At 26.0% G+C, this 18,381-nt stretch overlaps 1 protein-coding gene across 1 annotated transcript; it reads right to left on the bottom strand.

Annotated features, from left to right (window-relative positions):
* Positions 1-8,641: 8,641 nt before the first annotated feature.
* LOC111679627 (probable G-protein coupled receptor 158) lies at positions 8,642-18,269 on the bottom strand. The gene is made up of 8 exons (XM_046948159.1): positions 18,249-18,269; positions 18,141-18,209; positions 17,658-18,059; positions 17,301-17,495; positions 11,797-11,975; positions 11,618-11,729; positions 11,172-11,192; positions 8,642-8,987 (listed from the first exon to the last, which is right to left on the bottom strand). The coding sequence occupies exons 1-8, from the start codon at positions 18,267-18,269 to the stop codon at positions 8,790-8,792; spliced, it is 1,197 nt and encodes a 398-aa protein (XP_046804115.1). The 3' UTR covers positions 8,642-8,789.
* Positions 18,270-18,381: the final 112 nt, after the last annotated feature.

Genomic DNA, 18,381 nt, shown 5'->3' with positions numbered 1-18,381 from the left:
GTTTTTGAAGAAACTAATCCTTCACTCTCTAGAATACAAAGGGACATCCACTTAGGTAGTTCAAAGAAGTCAATATGTGGCAATGAACCTTACCGCCATAGTGTTTATTTAAAAAGTCTAGATTACTTGAGTTCGACAAAGTGTCGAATGTCTATGGTCTCGCTTACAAAAGGGACGAGTGTCTACACTCTCGTTAACAAAAAATTACATTTGCGACTCGAGACAAAAAATTGGTTATCAGATGGTTTAGAAATCGGATGAATTGGCCTTTAACGAACTGCTAAAGCCAGCTTTACACGATCACACAAGTAATATGATCTGTCAAAATTTTTTGTAGAAGAGTACGGATGGGATCGTCTAAAGTTTAGACTCTAAACGCAATATGTAGTGAAACCATCACACATTGAGAGAGAATACGAATGGAAAATTTGGCACACTGTATGGTTCTCTTCATTTTTTGAAATGATTCAAAAAACAAGCAGGTCGTATTAGATCAGAGATGTATATTTATGTAACAAATACAAAAAAAGTGAAACAGCTGTTTCCACCACCATTTTGTTCTTTCAACACTTTTTTTGTTATCGGAGACTTTTACTCAAAAAACAAAAACATCAAGAAGAAAAAGCAAACAACTCAAAATAAAAAAAACTTTAAAATCAAGCACAAGACAATTTTTTATACATATTAATTATAAAAATAGATGCTGTTTAAAACAAAAAAAATTAAACTTTTTTAATATTTTTAAAATATTTTAATAAAATTATAAATAAAAAAAATTGAGAAAAAAAACTAAAAAAAAAATACTAACTCTTAAAAGAAAATACTTAAGGATGAAAGAAATTTTATTTTAAATACTAATTATCTTAAAATAATAAAAACAACAACAACAAATACATAAATTAAAATAAAAACAAACATGTGCAAATATTTTTAAAATAATTAAAATTAAATTTAAAAATAAACTAGTGTAACTATAGAAGATTTAGCAAGTATTAAAACAACAACAACAAAAACTATAAAAAGTTAAAAAATTTAAGAAAAAAACTGTAGTTAAACTTTAAACAAAACTATTTATTAGCTTTTTTTGTTTAAAAATAAAATTTTAAAAAATTTTTTTAATTTATTTTTTTTCAAAACTTAAAACAAACACCAATTATTATAGGCAATTAATGCAACAATTCTTTTTTTTGGAAAAAAAAAATAAGAAACTTATCTTTTTGCATATAAATATTATATAAATAAATTAAAAATAAATTTAATAACAGCATAATAAAATATATAGAAAAACTTTTAATATTTTTTCCATCTAAAGTAGATGCAGAACTAAAGCAAAAAAATAAAAAAATAAAATAAAAATTCGTATATAAATCAATCGCAACAAAAATACAAACGCCTAGAACTAAAATAAAAACTAACTTTGCATTGTAATTACTAATTAAAAAATACAAAAACAAAAAATAAAAAACAAACTAAATTAAATTAATTAAGTCTACACAACACAAATTGAAAATTAACTAAATAAAACTAATACAAAATTTAATTAGCAATTGAAAGAAAATAAATTAAAACAAAATAAAATACTACCACAAAAAAACAAAATAAAAAACGAAATGCAAATACAATTATAACAGAAAAAAATTCAAAAAAAGTAACATTTGAAACAAAATGTCAGTAGCAATGAAAAAAAAAAAATGAATGAAAAAATAATAAAAAAGTATTAAAAAAAATTATTCATTATTTTATTTTAGCCAATATATTGATGCTGCAACTGGCGATCAGATAAATAATATTTATGTTAATGTGAGGGACAATTCATTTATTCAAACAAATAACATTTTAAAATCTGATTTTTTCTCCCGGGACTTCCCCCGGGGGCATGTTACCACCACCTTGGTGTTATTGCAATTCCGGGGAACAGAGGTGGTACCAACACCTCTAGTCGGCCGGGACTATAAATTGGTATTACAGTCTACTGCCTGGTTTAGTCCTTGCATAGATTGAGAAGAGGTCGAACCAGAGCACCACATAATCTGGTACTACGGATGATCAATTGTCCGCAGGACTACGTCCTGGCTGGTCAGTTGGTTGAGGTTCCTTCGGGATGAATGTGAGGTACGGCGGGACTCTCCCGGACCGGCTCAATCCATGTACAAAAATTGCCACCTGAGTTCTTCATTGAAGGATTCATAGGCGATGGTGGACCGTTGTCAAGTCTACCCAGTGGATGAAAAAAACCACCGTGAAATAAGGCCTTCAAGGCAGGTGTTCACGTAAAGCACTCCGACATTCGTGTCCCACGGGACTTTTTTGTTTCAAAAGATTCTTATATAAACTTGCACTAAACTAACATAACTAAACTATAACTGAACTAGAACTGAACCAAAACTGAACTAGAACTCAACTAGAACTGAACCAAAACTGAACTAGAACTGAACTAGAATTGAACTGAACTAGAACTGAACTAGAACTGAACTAGAATTGAACTAGAACTGAACTAGAACTGAACTAGAACTGAACTAGAACTGAACTAGAACTGAACTAGAACTGAACTAGAACTGAACTAGAACTGAACTAGAACTGAACTAGAACTGAACTAGAACTGAACTAGAACTGAACTAGAACTGAACTAGAACTGAACTAGAACTGAACTAGAACTGAACTAGAACTGAACTAGAACTGAACTTGAACTAAACTAGAACTGAACTAGAACTGAACGAGATCTGAACTAGAACTGAACTAGAACTGAACTGGAATAGAACTGAACTAGAACTGTACTAGAACTAAATTAGAACTAGAACTGAACTAGAACTGTACTAGAACTGAACTAGAACTGAACTAGAACTAAACTAGAACTGAACTAGAACTGAACTAGAACTGAACTAGAACTGAACTAGAACTGAACTAGAACTGAACTAGAAATGAACTAGAACTGAACTGAACTAGAACTGAACTAGAACTGAACTAGAACTGAACTAGAACTGAACTAGAACTGAACTAGAACTGAACTAGAACTGAACTAGAACTGAACTAGAACTGAACTAGAACTCAACTAGAACTGAACTGAACTAGAACTGAACTAGAACTGAACTAGAACTGAACTAGAACTGAACTAGAGCTAGAACTGAACTAGAACTGAACTAGAACTGAACTAGAACTGAACTAGAACTAAACTAGAACTGAACTGAACTAGAACTGAACTACTTATTTAGATTGGGATACATACCTTAATTTGTAACCAAAAATATTCCACAAACTTCCTCCGCTGCTTTTCATAGCAAGAATTGGTAAATAAAACATTTTTTGCGTATACATTTTTGTTTAAATATTTTTTTTTATTTTTTATTATATTTATTATTATTATTTTATATATCGTTATAATTTTACTTATTTATACATTTTAAATGTTTTATTTTTTTGCATTTATTTTTTTATTATTTTTTAATTATTATTATTTTATACATCATTTTAAATTTGTTCCACATAGTCTACATATATTTAACTAATATAAATGTTTTTTTTTTATTTTTTTATTTAATCTTTTTTTAAAGGGTACTCATAGTTTCAACTAACTACTAAACTGTTTTAAAATAAATTTATTTTAAAAATTAAAGTTGTGTTATTTTATATAAAAAAGGAATTTTAAGTTTTAGTTTATTTTATTTGTTTATATTTAGCAAAGACTGTGAGTATCCTTAATAATTTGTGTATATTTAACATACAATATTAATACGTTGAATTAGTATTTTTGTTTTGCATTTTTTTACATAAATTCTGTTAATTTTCATTATTTTTTTTTTTAAATACAATATTTATTTTAAAACAATTGTTTATAGGTAGTTTTTTTTAGTTGAAATATATTTTTATATAACTATGTATTTTTGCTATATTATATGCATTTTATGTATATGAAATATTTTGTATATATAAATTTAATGGTATGACAATTAGTTTATTTTTATTATTTACTTATAAATTCACTGTATTTTTTATTATTAATATCAACCTAAACGTGTTTTTTTTTCATTTTCACCAAGACAATGTTTGTTTTATTGTACTTTATTTTTACTCAACAATTGAATTTTTAATTTACCGTTTTTTTACACTCACTAATATTTTAATTTTAAAAATTAATTTTGTTTAATGTGTATTTGGTTGTAATGAGTTTAAATATCATTAAAACTATCTTCGCCTAGGGCGTTTGTTTCAACATGATGGAAGTTACGAATTCATTTTTATTTTTTTTGTATGGAGTTTGACAGTTTTTTTTAAAGAGAGTTAGACAATTTGTGAACAAGTGTTTGTGTATATAAAAACAATCAGCTGTTTATATGCCTTCGCCTTGAAACAATTCGTATTGATTAAGACATAATGAATATGTCTTAAATAACGGAATATTGGTTTCTGATAGGGTTCCCATATTTATTTACTTAAAAGACGACTTTATACATTTAAAAATTTGCTTAATGCCGACATTTCATCTTTAAAGACTATAAAATATTTCGATAAATGTTTTTAAACGTCGATTTTTCGACTACTTATGTATAAATGTATCTCGAAGAAGTCTTTAATTTAAAGTCGACATATTAGACTTTCAGATTATATAACATTTTTTATAAATAAGAACTAGAACTGAACTAGAACTGAACTAGAACTGAACTAGAACTGAACTAGAACTGAACTAGAACTGACCTAGAACTGAACTAGAACTGAACTAGAACTGAACTAGAACTGAACTAGAACTGAACTAGAACTGAACTAGAACTGAACTAGAACAGAACTAGAACTGAACTAGAACTGAACTAGAACTGAACTAGAACTGAACTAGAACTGAACTAGAAGTGAACTAGAACTGAACTAGAACTGAACTAGAACTGAACTAGAACTGAACTAGAACTGAACTAGAACTGAACTAGAACTGAACTAGAACTGAACTAGAACTGAACTAGAACTGAACTAGAACTGAACTAGAACTGAACTAGAACTGAACTAGAACTGAACTAGAACTAGAACTGAACTAGTTCTGAACTAGAACTGAACTAGAACTGAACTAGAACTGAACTAGAACTGAACTAGAACTGAACTAGAACTGAACTAGAACTGAACTAGAACTGAACTAGAACTAAACTAGAACTGAACTAGAACTGAACTAGAACTGAACTAGAACTGAACTAGAACTGAACTAGAACTGAACTAGAACTGAACTAGAACTGAACTAGAACTGAACTAGAACTGAACTAGAACTGAACTAGAACTGAACTAGAACTGAACTAGAACTGAACTAGAACTGAACTAGAACTGAACTAGAACTGAACTAGAACTGAACTAGAACTGAACTAGAACTGAACTAGAACTGAACTAGAACTGAACTAGAACTGAACTAGAACTGAACTAGAACTGAACTAGAACTGAACTAGAACTGAACTAGAACTGAACTAGAACTAGAACTGAACTAGAACTGAACTAGAACTGAACTAGAACTGAACTAGAACTGAACTAGGACTAAACTAGAACTGGAACTAAACTAGAACTGAACTAGAACTGAACTAGAACTGAGCTAGAACTGAACTAGAACTGAACTAGAACTGAACTAGAACTGAACTAGAACTGAACTAGAACTGAACTAGAACTGAACTAGAACTGAACTAGAACTGAACTAGAATTAGAACTGAACTAGAACTAGAACTGAAGTAGAACTAAACTAGATTTAAATTAGAACTGAGAACTCGGAGTTTCTACTTTTTTAAACATTTGTTGGCCTGTGTAATTATATAATTATTATATTGGTCCAGCTGATCAATTCAAACACTTCTGTCGATTATTCAGAATAGAGATCGACAATTAAAAGTAAGTATAATACATCATAGGATATAGATATTCCATGATCTTGATCATAAAATAATTCTTTATAAGTACATTTTTCATTCAGCAGATATGGACGTTGATCTTTTGTTTGGGTGATCTTCGCATTCTGTTTAAACATTATTATTGGCAGCTTAAGCGATTTAATCCATCACCCCTATTCTGCATTTTGATTACGTTTACGCATTCAGTTACGCAATGATCGAAAAATCGCAATGATCGTAACGCAGAATACACACGAATGTGTGTATTCTGCGTTACGACCTATATTTATGTAAGTTGTTGTTTATGTTGCGGAGAGTCGAATCGAAATGCAGAATACCAGAGTTGCCACACGGAGAAAATTTCGATTCAAATTAAAATGCAGAATAGGGGCCCGTATTTAATTCATCTACGTTCATGACTATTTTCATAAAAGTGAATATTTCTTTTATAACTTTGCCGTTTGTTTGGGATTAATAAACAATATGAAAATTGTGTGAAAAATTATAATAATAATTTTCTATAATTTTATATGTATAATGACTGCTAATAGTGTGTAATAGTACTTGCCTAATAAGCTCTAATTATACAACTTATAGGAAAATTTTAATTTAAGGCTTAATTTTTGTTTATAATTAATACTTTAGTGTATTTGTTTTTTTGAGAATAATATCAACATTTGGGCTGTTCACAGTTTCATTTTAAAACACGACAATTTAATGAAAACGATTCTATTAAAAGATTACAAAATTGTATAATTGTAAACTGTGAATAGCTCTTTTTTTAATAGGTAATTATCATTTTGAATTAAAATCGTATAAATATTACTGTTTCTATAGGTTTAATTGTAATTATTATTATTTAAATCGGTTTGTGTTTTATATAATTATATATATTTAAAGGTGTTTTTCAATTTCTTATTATTTTTAATGTTTTTTTTTTGTTTTTGGAAAATTTTTATACATATTGTTGCTGTTATGAGTTTTTTTAATAACAATTACTTAATTTGATATTGTTTTATAAGAAAGGAACTAAAAGTTGAATAAATTAAAGCAATTTCTTTAAGTCGATTTTTTGTTCATATAACCTCCAAATAACATAAGGGAAAGAAATTCTCCTAAAGAATCTCTTGAATTTAAAAACTTAACATTGTAAAAAAAGTGTTGAATTTCTTACAGCAATTCAGTACAAACTTTATCCGGCAGTCGTAAACAGAGACTTAAAGTGTTGCTGCAGCAATCCAGAGTTATTGATTAGTATATATATAAGGTATAGCTTTTTCTAAACATCTAATAATTTTTAAATACAGGGATTGCGATTGACTGATCAACCGTGATCAATTCCAATCGAATGTTTTGAATAGAGACAATAGACTATTCTATAGTCTCGACTATAGACTATTCTATAGTCTCGACTATAGACTATTCTATAGTCTCGACTATAGACTATTCTATAGTCTCGACTATAGACTATTCTATAGTCTCGACTATAGACTATTCTATAGTCTCGACTATAGACTATTCTATAGTCTCGACTATAGACTATTCTATAGTCTCGACTATAGACTATTCTATAGTCTCGACTATAGACTATTCTAAAGTCTCGACTTTAGACTATTCTATAGTCTCGACTATAGACTATTTTATAGTCTCGACTATAGACTGTTCTATAGTCTCGACTATAGACTGACTGTTCTATAGTCTCGACTATAGACTGTTCTATAGTCTCGACTATAGACTGTTCTATAGTCTCGACTATAGACTGTTCTATAGTCTCGACTATAGACTATTCTATAGTCTCGACTATAGACTGACTGTTCTATAGTCTCGACTATAGACTGACTGTTCTATAGTCTCGACTATAGACTGTTCTATAGTCTCGACTATAGACTATTCTATAGTCTCGACTATAGACTGACTGTTCTATAGTCTCGACTATAGACTGTTCTATAGTCTCGACTAGTTTTTCTTTTCTAAATTCTAATCATTTTTTAAATGTCACAATGTCCATGGATGGACTTTAACCGATGATTGTGTTTTTCAGTTTTGGATTTAAGTTCAGTTAACTTTAACTTTGTTAGTAGATGATAGTTAGTAGATGGTAGATAAATTATCTTTATCTGAAAAACCCGTCCTAAGTGTTTACAAAATTACGTTTAATTCGGTGATTATAAGAAAAATCTTTTAAAGAATTCTATAAAAAACTTCTATTGGATGCTGAAAATTTGAAAATATTATCAATTAATAACTTTATAGTTAATTGAAACACTTTTAAATAATGAATCTGGGAGGTTATAAAAAAATATTCGGTATAACCGAATTTTACATTGTTTTTTTTTTTCTTTAACGTATACAAATACATTTTCATTACACATTGCAAGCCATATTTGACTCTGTTCTTCTTTTTTTGTCATAATTTTCTTTAATATTTTTCAAAATTGAAAGGTGGGCTTTTTATACTTTCTTCATCTTTTTCTTTAGGTGTTTAAGTGTTGTCAATTTATCGTTTTTTAAGACCCTAATATCATTATTTTTCATTCTTAAATATACAATACAAAAGTTGTTTAAAGTTTTTTTATGATGTTGTTTCTTTTTTTGGTTTTTTCTTAATAGTTTTTTATCAAATTTTGTACAAATTATTTTAATATCTGATTTTAATATAAATACATTTTGTGTGTGTATCTATCATTTATGTTTATTTTAAAATAAAGTAATTATTTATGCTGGCTTATGGTTTTTTTATTAATGGATTTTCTTTAGTTTATACGTTTTTTCTTTAAATCTTCAACAAATATTTCTAATATTTAGTTTATTTTATTTAATTTAATAAAATAATATACATTTATTATGTAATAGAATAATGGGGCTTTTAAATATTTACAACATAGTTTTTAAAAAATTTTGTTTTTTTCTTTTTTGGGGGAGGGGTAGAGGAAACTTTCATAACGATTATTTCGAGTGTGAGACTATTGAATGTGATACCGCTGAATGCGTTAACATTGAGTGTGAAATACCTGATATTTCGGCATAAGTATCTGTGGGACCTTCATTGCTACACACTGAGTCCTCGGGTGTGCGTGAAGGTTCTGCTTCGGTTATTTCCATATCCTGATGATGTTTATTACTGCGATGTTTTGCACTTAAAGCCTAAAGTAAGCGGTATTGAATAGTAGTTAAATAATTTAAGATTTATACTAGATTTAGTTATATTCTATAGATTGTTTTTGCATAAAATACTACATTTAACAGTAAACATGCGTGTTGAAGAGATGAAGAAATAATATTACAACTCTGTAATATTCGAATTTGAATTTTTAAAAGTGACAATTTTTACTCCAGGTTTTGCAAAAAAAAAATCTATTTGAAACTGAGAATATATTAAAATAATTTAAAATCTATATTAGAGATTGAGAAATTTTAAATTTTTATTTAAATCTAAAGATTTCAAATCGAAATTTAAAACTTTTTTGAAAAATTTTTTATTGAAATTGAAAATTTCCTTTAAAATTGAAATTTTCTATTCGAAAATGGAAATAACTATTCAACATTTCTATTTGAAATAGAAAATCGATATTCGATATTGAAAATTTTTATTTAAAATTGAAATATTATATTTAAAATTGAAATTTTCTATTCGAAATTGAAAATTTGTAATCGAAATTGAAAACTTCTATTCGAAATTAAAGATTTTTATTCGAAATTAAAGATTTCTTTTTAAAATTGTAAATTTCTATTTCAAATTGTAGATTTCTATTCGAAATAGAAAATTTTTATTCGAAATTGAAAACTTCTATTCGAAATTGAAAATTTCTATTCGAAATTAAAGATTTCTTTTTAAAATTGTAAATTTCTATTTCAAATTGAAATTTTCTATTCGAAATTGAAAATTTTTATTCAAAATTGAAAACTTCTATTCAAAAATGAAATTTTTATTCGAAATTGAAAATTTCTATTTGAAATTGAAAAATTCTATTCGAAATTTGTTAGTTAGTAAGTTAGTTAGATAGTTAGATAGTTTGTTAGTTAGATAGTTTGTTAGTTAGATAGTTTGTTAGTTAGATAGTTTGTTAGTTAGATAGTTTGTTAGTTAGATAGTTAGTAAGATAGTTATTTAGTCAGTTAGTTTCTTAGTTAGTTAGTTAGTTAGTTAGTTAGTTAGTTAGTTAGTTAGTCAGTTAGTTACTTAGTAAGTTAGTTAGTTGTTTAGTTAGTAAGTCTGTTAGTTGTTTAGTTAGTTATTCTGTTAGTTAGTTAGTTAATTAGTTAGATAGTTAGTCAGTTAGTTAGTTGTTTAGTTAGTTAGTTGTTTAGTTAGTTAGTTGTTTAGTTAGTTAGTTGTTTAGTTAGTCTGTTAGTTAGTTAGTTAGTTTGTTAGGTAGTTAGTGAGTTAGTTAGTTAGTTAGTTAGTCAGTTAGTCAGTCAGTCAGTCAGTCAGTCAGTCAGTTAGTTAGTTAGTTAGTTAGTTAGTTAGTTAGTTAGTTAGTTAATTAGTTGGTTGGTTAGTTGTTAGTTTGTTGTGGCTTCCAGTAGGTTAGTGGTAAGTGTTCTAGTCTGGTAGACCGGAGGGGGTGGGTACGATTCCCACCTGAGAAACTGGTTAAGGAGCGCACAACAGGCTCGTTAGAGGCCTGGGTGTATTTCTTCGGATTTGATGTATATACATCCTCCTTTCAAACTAACTAGTTAGTTAGTTGCTTAGTTAACTCTTATTCTTCAAATTAACAACTTCGTGAACTAGTTCCAATTTTTCTTCGAGAACAAATTCTAATTTTTTAAACCGGGATTCCCCAGAGTTGTAATCAATATTTCTTCATATAAAATTAATTTCTACTTAAGAAACTAATTAGATACTACAAATACATATTTGTAAAATAGAAAGGAAGGGGAAATTTACTACAAATATATTTCAATAAGGGGAAATAATATAGACATCACGTGTTAAGGGAGTATAGTATGAAAAGACAGGGAAGGATTTACAAGTAATAGCAGTGAACATTTAGTTTTGGTGTTAGTTATTCATTTCGTAAAAAAAGGGAAAGTTTTGAAAGAAGGTTTGTGTACATTTCGTAAGAGATTTATAAAATTCAAATGAAATACTTAATTTTGATCGCATTTCACTTAAATTTAGGTGCCACACAAATAAATTTTTGGAATTTTATATTTCCAAATACCAAAAACTTATAACAATAACATCACAGACATTTATTTTTTATAAAATTATCACACATACACAGAGTTACACACACACACATAGAAGTGTTTTTTTCTTTTTGTTTTGTTTTTTGTATTCTTGCAGTAGTTTTAAATTTTGTTAAAATTTTTATTGCTTACCTTGTCCTTGCTTCCCTTTTTCTTTAATATTTTTTTGAAAATATTGCGTAGTTGATTTTTAGAGGGGGATTTATTTTTTATAAGCAATGGCAACACAGTTGATGTATTTGTTTTAAGTTTGGACAGTTTTGAAATGTAGGAAATGTACAATATGTAAGTATACAAAATTTATATACACCGTGAGAAAAATAAACAAAATTTTTAATTTAGTTTAATTTAAATAAATATTTTTCTAATTTTTCAATTGGTTTCTTTTTTTTAAAGATGGCTGTACATTAGATTGTTTAACTATTTGGGAATTGTTTATATATAATGGTTTAGAAACAATTAACGGTAGATAATATTTTATTAAACTAATTTCTTCTAATTATTGTTATTATTGTAATTTTTAACTTTATACATTTTGTTTAAAATGAAAAAAAAAGGATCTTGAGTTAAAAGCTTACCTGCAGTGAAAAACGCCTATGACCTGCCTTACGTCCGCCACGTCTTTTGCTGATATGTGGATTATCCTGACGTAATGTTTTGTTTTTCAATATTTCTAATTGGGTATACAGTCTGAAATTTGTTTTAATATTAAAATAAATGTAATGAAATTAATAAAAATTTAACAATATATAATAACCTTTTGAGTTCTGCACGTATATCTTCCGGACTCATTTCGGATATAGTCAGTTCACCGATATCGGGATCACCCAGACAGAGACCAGCATAGCCGCCACCCAAACGTTGGCCAACATCATGAGAACCCTTGAAAGCATCCACAGGTAAACGTATTGATAGATCATGGGCAAGAGAACGGACCTGCAAGCTATGAAGATGCAACCAAACACCGCAAACCACACAGAATAGGAAAGTAGGAACAAAAATAACAAAAAAAAAAAACAAAAAACCAAAATGGAAAAAGAACTCAAAATCCAAACTTTATAAAAAAAGTGCTGTGTGTAAAGATGAAGCATGAAATAGTGATGAAATAAAAGTGGGCGTGTCAATTTTGAGAAAATATAAATTTTTGGCTTATGAGTTTTTATTGTATGTGATTGTGTGTGTGTTGATGAGTGCCCTAAAAAATATATATGAAAAAATAATAATAAATTAATTTAAAATTAAAAAAAACTAAAAATTAACTTAAAAACTTAATTAATTAAAAATAGTATAGTAAATAGTAGTTGACATTTAGGACTCAAGTAAATAGTTAATAGTTAAATAGGTGTCTTCTTTTTTAAGTTTAAAATATAGGAAACCGATTTTTGTCTAATTTAAAGGTTTAGCAGCATAACTGTTTTTTTTTTTAAATTAAAGGGAAAAAGAGAAAGTTTTATACAACATCTAGTTGGATTTTTAAACACTGTTTTGTCTTAAGAAATATTTTTTCAATTTTAAAAATAAAAAATTTTGATTTTAATTTTCAATTTCGAGAAGAAATTTTCAATTTCGTATACAAATTTTCAATATTGAATATACATTTTCAATTTCGAATAGAATTTTTTCGATTTCTAACAGATATTTTTAGTTTCGAATAGAAATTTTCTATTTTGAAGAGAAATTTTCAATCTCGAATATAAATTTTCAATTTCGAATAGAAATTTTCAATTTCGAATAGAAATTTTCGATTTCGAATAGAAATTTTCAATTTCGAACAGAAATTTTTAACGTGGAATAGAAATTTTTAATTTCGAATTTCAATTGTCAATTTCGAACAGAAATTATAAATTTCGAACATAAATTATAAATTTCAAATAGAAATTTTTAATTTCGAATAGATAATTTCTATATCGAATAGAAATTTTCAATTTCTAATTAAATTTTTCAATATCGAACAGAAATTTTCAATTTGAATAGAATAGAAATTGAATAGAAAATTGAATAGAAATTTTCAATTTCGAATAAAATTTTTCAATTTTGAATAGAAATTTTTAATTTTGAATAGAAATTTTCAATTTCGAAGAGAAATTTTCAAATTTGAACAGAAATTTTCAATTTCGAATAAAAATTTTCAATTTCATTTTTGATATATATTTTCAATTTCGAATAGAAATTTAAATTTTGAACAGAAATTTTCAATTTCAAATAGAAATTTTCAATTTCGAATAGAAATTTTCAATTTTGAATAGAAATTTTCAATTTAGAATAGAAATTTTCAATTTCGAATAGAAATTTTCAATTTCGAATAGAAATTTTCAATTTCGAATAGAAATTTGCAATTTCAAACAGAAATTTGCAATTTCGAACAGAAAATCTCGGTTTCGAATAGAAATTTAAAATTTCGAACAGAAATTTTTAATATTGAATATAAATTTTCAATTTTGAATAGAATTTTTTCGATTTATAACATATATTTTTAGTTTCGAATAGAAATGTTCTATTTTGAATAGAAATTTTCAATCTCGAATTTAAATTTTCAATTTCGAATAGAAATATTCATTATCGAATAGAAATTTTCAATTTTAAACAGATATTTTATATTTCGATTTTCTATTTCGAATAGAAATTTTAAATTTTGAATAGAAATTTTCTATTTGAATATAAATTTCCAATCTCGAATTAAAATTTTCAATTTCGAATATAAATATTAATTATTGAATATAAATTTTCAATTTCGAATATGAATTTTCAATTTCGAATATGAATTTTCAATTTCGAATATGAATTTTCAATTTCGAATAGAACTTTTCTATTTCGATTATAAATATTCTATTTCAAATTGGTTTTTTCAATTTTGAACGGAAGTATTCAATATCGAACAGAAATTTTCTATTTTAATTATAAATTTTCTATTTCAAACATACATTTTCAACTTTGAAATGAAATTTTCAATTTCGAACAGAAATTTTGAATGGAAATTTTCAATTTCGAATAGAAATTTTTAATTTTGAGTATAAATTTTCAATTTTGAATAAAAATTTCCAATTTTGAACAGAACTATTCAATTTCGAACAGAAATGTTCAATTTCGAACAGAAATTTTTAATTTCGAACGGAAGTATTCAATTTCGAATATAAATTTTTCGATTTCGAACAGAAATTTTGAATTTTGAAAAAAAATTTTAAATTTCCAATAGAAATTTTCAAATCAGAAATAGAAAATTTTCTATTTTGAACAGAAATTTTCAACATTGAATTGAAACTTTCAATTTCGAATATAAATTTAATAATAATAATAAATTTCGAATAGAAATTTCCAATTTCGAACAGAAATATTTTATTTTAAATATAAATTTTCAATTATGAATAGACATTTTCAACTTTGAATATAAATTATTAATTTCGAATTAAATTTTTTTATATCGAATAGAAATTTTCAATTTCGAATGGAAATTTTCAATTTTGATTAGAAATTTTCTATTTCATAGAAAAATTTTCAGTTTTAATGAATTACGAGAAGAAATTTTCAACAAAAATTTGGATTGCAAAATGTTCTTCTCCCAATTTGAAATATTTCTTAGAAGACAGTGTATAAAAAACATTTAGCAACAAACATGCACAACAATATATTTGTTATAATTAAGAAACTTTTCATTTTTAGAGGATAATTTTTGGAAAGAGAACAACTAAGTAAAACAAACAATTTAAATAGCAAAAATTTAATTAAAAAACTAAACTAAACAAGAGCAATAGCAAACCAAAAAAAACGAACTTATAATTAAATGAAGGGCCATGCAGAAATAATAACAACAACATCAGAAATAATAATTTGTAATGAAAAACTTTTTTACAGTTTTCATATTTAAATAGAACGAGAAAACAAACACTTTCATACAATTACCAAAATACATTTACAACTCAACACAATTACAACACTTGCAGCAACTTCATAGCTCGGTTAGTTTTTTTTTTTATAAAAAATATATACATTTTTTGTTGTTTTTCTTTTCTTGTCTTAAAAATAACATAAAAACAGAACTTCTCTAAAAAAAACATAATTTGTTTTTCATTTCATTTACAAAAATGAAATGAAAAAATATAAAACAAACAAATCGTTTACAAAAACCGTTTCCCTTATTTGATTTTATGATACAGTTTTTTAAAATTTAATTTAAACTTTTACATTTAATTGTATTTAATAGATTTACAGCAGTATTGGGTGGGGAATTGGCGTAGTAACAATGTTTAAACATGTTTAAGCGTCAAGATTTCATTAAAGCAGAGAGACATTTGATATTTCGAAGAAAAATTCTCAATTGCGAATAGAATTGGCATCTTAAATTTTAGATAAGAAATTTTGAATTTCAAATAGAAATTTTGAATTTGGAATATAAATTTTAAATTTCGAATAGAAATTTTGAATTACGAATAGAAATTTTTAATTCCGTATGAAATGTTTCATTTTAGAATAGAAATTTTGAATTTCGAATATAAATATTTATTTTCGAATTTTTCAATTTCAAACAAAAATTTTAATTTTTGATTATAAATTTTCAATTTCGAATGAAAATTTTCAATTTCGAATATAAATTTTTAATTTCGAATGACAACTTTCAATTTTGAATATAAATTTCCAATTTCCGACAGAAATTTACAATTTTGAACAGAAATTAACAGTTTCGAATAGAAATTTTCAATTTCGAACAAAATTTTCACTTTCAAATGGAAATTTTCAATTTCGAATAGAAATTTTCAATTTCGAATAAAAATTTTCAATTTCAAACAGAAATTTTCAATTTCAAATGGAATTTTTCAATTTCGAATAGAAATTTTCAATTTCGAATAAGATATTTTCGATTAGAAATTTTTAATTTCGAATGGAATTTTTCAATTTCGAATAGAAATTTTCAATTTCGAATGGAAATTTTCAATCTCAAATAGAAATTTTCAATTTCGAATAGAAATTTTCAACTTCGAATAAAAATTTTCGATTTTAAATAGAAATTTTTAATTTCGAATATAAATTTTCAATTTCGAATGGAATTTTTCAATTTCGAATAGAAATTTTTAATTTCGAAGAGAAACTTTAAATTTCGAATAGAAATTTTCAATTTCGAATAGAAATTTTCAATTTCGAATGGAAATTTTCAATCTCAAACAGAAATTTTCAATCTCAAACAGAAATTTTCAATTTCGAATAGAAGTTTTCAATTTTAAATAAAACTTCAATAGAAGTTTTAAATTTCGAATGGAATTTTTCAATTTCGAACAGAAACTTTAAATTTCGAATAGAAATTTTTTATTTCGAATAGAAATTTACAATTTTGAACATAAATTTTTAATTTCGAATAGAAATCTTCAAATTCGAAAAAAATTTTAATTTTCTAATATAAATTTTCCATTTCGAATAGAAATTACAAATTTCGAACAAAAATTTTAATTTTGGGTGGAAATTTTGAATTTCGTATAAAATTTTCTATTTCGAAAATAAATGTTAAATTTCAAATATAAACATTTAATTTCGAAAGTAAATTTTCAATTTCGAATGTAAATTTACAATTTTAAATAAAAAATTTCAATTTCGAATATAACTTTCCAATTTCAGAAATTAACAATTCCAACAAAAATTCACAATTTCGAATATAAATAGAATTAAAATTTTAAATTTTCTAATAGAAATTTTTATTTTTAAATATTAATTTTCAATTTCAAATAAAAATTTTTAATTTCGAACAGAAACTTACAACTACGAACAGAAATTTACAATTTCGAACAAAAATTTTAATTTTCAAATAGAAAATTTCATTCTTGGATAAAATTTTTCAATTTCGAATATAACATTTGAATTTCGAATAAAAACTTTATATTTCGAATATAAATTTAGAATTTCGAACATACATAAGTATTCATATTTTTGAATAAAAAATTTCAATTTCGAAATATTCATTTGCGAATTAAAATTTTTATTTTCGATAGAAATTTTTAATTTCGTATAAAATTTTTCAATTTTGAATAGAAAATTTTCAAATTTCGAACAGAAATTTACAATTTTACAAATTTCTGAATAGAATTTTATAATTTAGAGTAGAAATGGGACATTCGTTACAATACTCCTGAAAATCTATTTCTTACAATTTTACTTAATTTTTTTAAAATTTATTCTTCTTCTTTACAAACAAATTAAATCGTAACAAAAGAAATATTCGAATTTTAACTAAAAAAAACTTAAGAAAAGAAAAAAAAATGTTCACAAATAACAACATACCTGTTTGTGTTGATACCACAATTTTGGCACAAATATTAGTCCCAAAGCAATGGTATTGGTAAGTTGAGAACGTAGAAATAGTGCCAGGAAAATGGCACTTGGACTCATGGCAGGCAAATAGAAATAACGTAATATATAAAATGTTAAAGAGACTATAAACTCTATAATTAAGGTGGTAACCAGGAATTGTCGTTCCTATAAAGAATCAATAGAAAATTCACTCGATATCATTAAATATGTAGAGTTATAAATTTATACATTTTAATGTATCAACTAACTTATTAATTGTACTCAGCATTGCTTAACAAATTCGCATTAATTTGTATTTCCCCCCCATCCTTGTCCTCCATAACTTACCCTGAATTGTGTATTAGCATTACGACTGCCATACGCTAAATGTAGACCAAAACATAATATCAAAATTTCACTGGCCTGTGTTACAAATTCCCATTTCAATGGTTGGCACGTATTCGTATTAACTTCACGCAAACTCTCCAGCTGTGCTGTCTCCAAGAGATCTAAGGATGATGCCGTGAAGGCAGACATATAACAGATAACGGCAAACACCATGGTGCCCAAGTATTTGAGCAAATCAACGTCACGTAATACCCAACGATGAGCTTTGCGTGTACGAAAATCTACTAGATGACGATATAATTTCAGGATGATTGCACCATAACAAGTAATAAAACCCAATTCCCGTAACCACGGTTCGATGAGACAACGTTCGGTAGAGGCAGGGAAAAAATGGATGGCAACCTTTGGTTTTGAAAGAGAGAGAGAGAAATGCAACAATTAATAATATGTGCTAAAGTTGGTATATAACTTTAATAAACTTACCGATGCATAAAGTAAAACTATTCCCAATAATATGGTTTCTAATACTGTCCACATGCCAGATGCAATGGCCTAGAAAAGAAAGAAGATATTTGCAAGGAATAAGAAAACCAAATTTAATTTCGAAAGCATTTCTTCATAACTGAACTAGAACTGAACTAGAACTGAACTAGAACTGAACTAGAACTGAACTAGAACTGAACTAGAACTGAACTAGAACTGAACTAGAACTGAACTAGAACTG

This window comes from Lucilia cuprina, chromosome 2, assembly GCF_022045245.1.
Source record: "Lucilia cuprina isolate Lc7/37 chromosome 2, ASM2204524v1, whole genome shotgun sequence".
Classification (NCBI taxonomy): domain Eukaryota; kingdom Metazoa; phylum Arthropoda; class Insecta; order Diptera; family Calliphoridae; genus Lucilia; species Lucilia cuprina.
This window is presented reverse-complemented; position numbering and strand designations above follow the sequence as displayed.

What these genes read in the sequence shown, in the direction of transcription:
- LOC111679627 (XM_046948159.1), bottom strand. Translation starts at nt 18,269, where the DNA reads ATGCTTTCGAAATTAAATTTG. An exon ending in TGTGGTATCAACACAAACAG is followed by an intron (nt 11,976 to 17,300) that starts GTATGTTGTTAT and finishes CATAGCTTGCAG; the next exon opens with GTCCGTTCTCTTGCCCATGA. An exon ending in ATAGGCGTTTTTCACTGCAG is followed by an intron (nt 11,193 to 11,617) that starts GTAAGCTTTTAA and finishes AAAATATTAAAG; the next exon opens with AAAAAGGGAAGCAAGGACAA.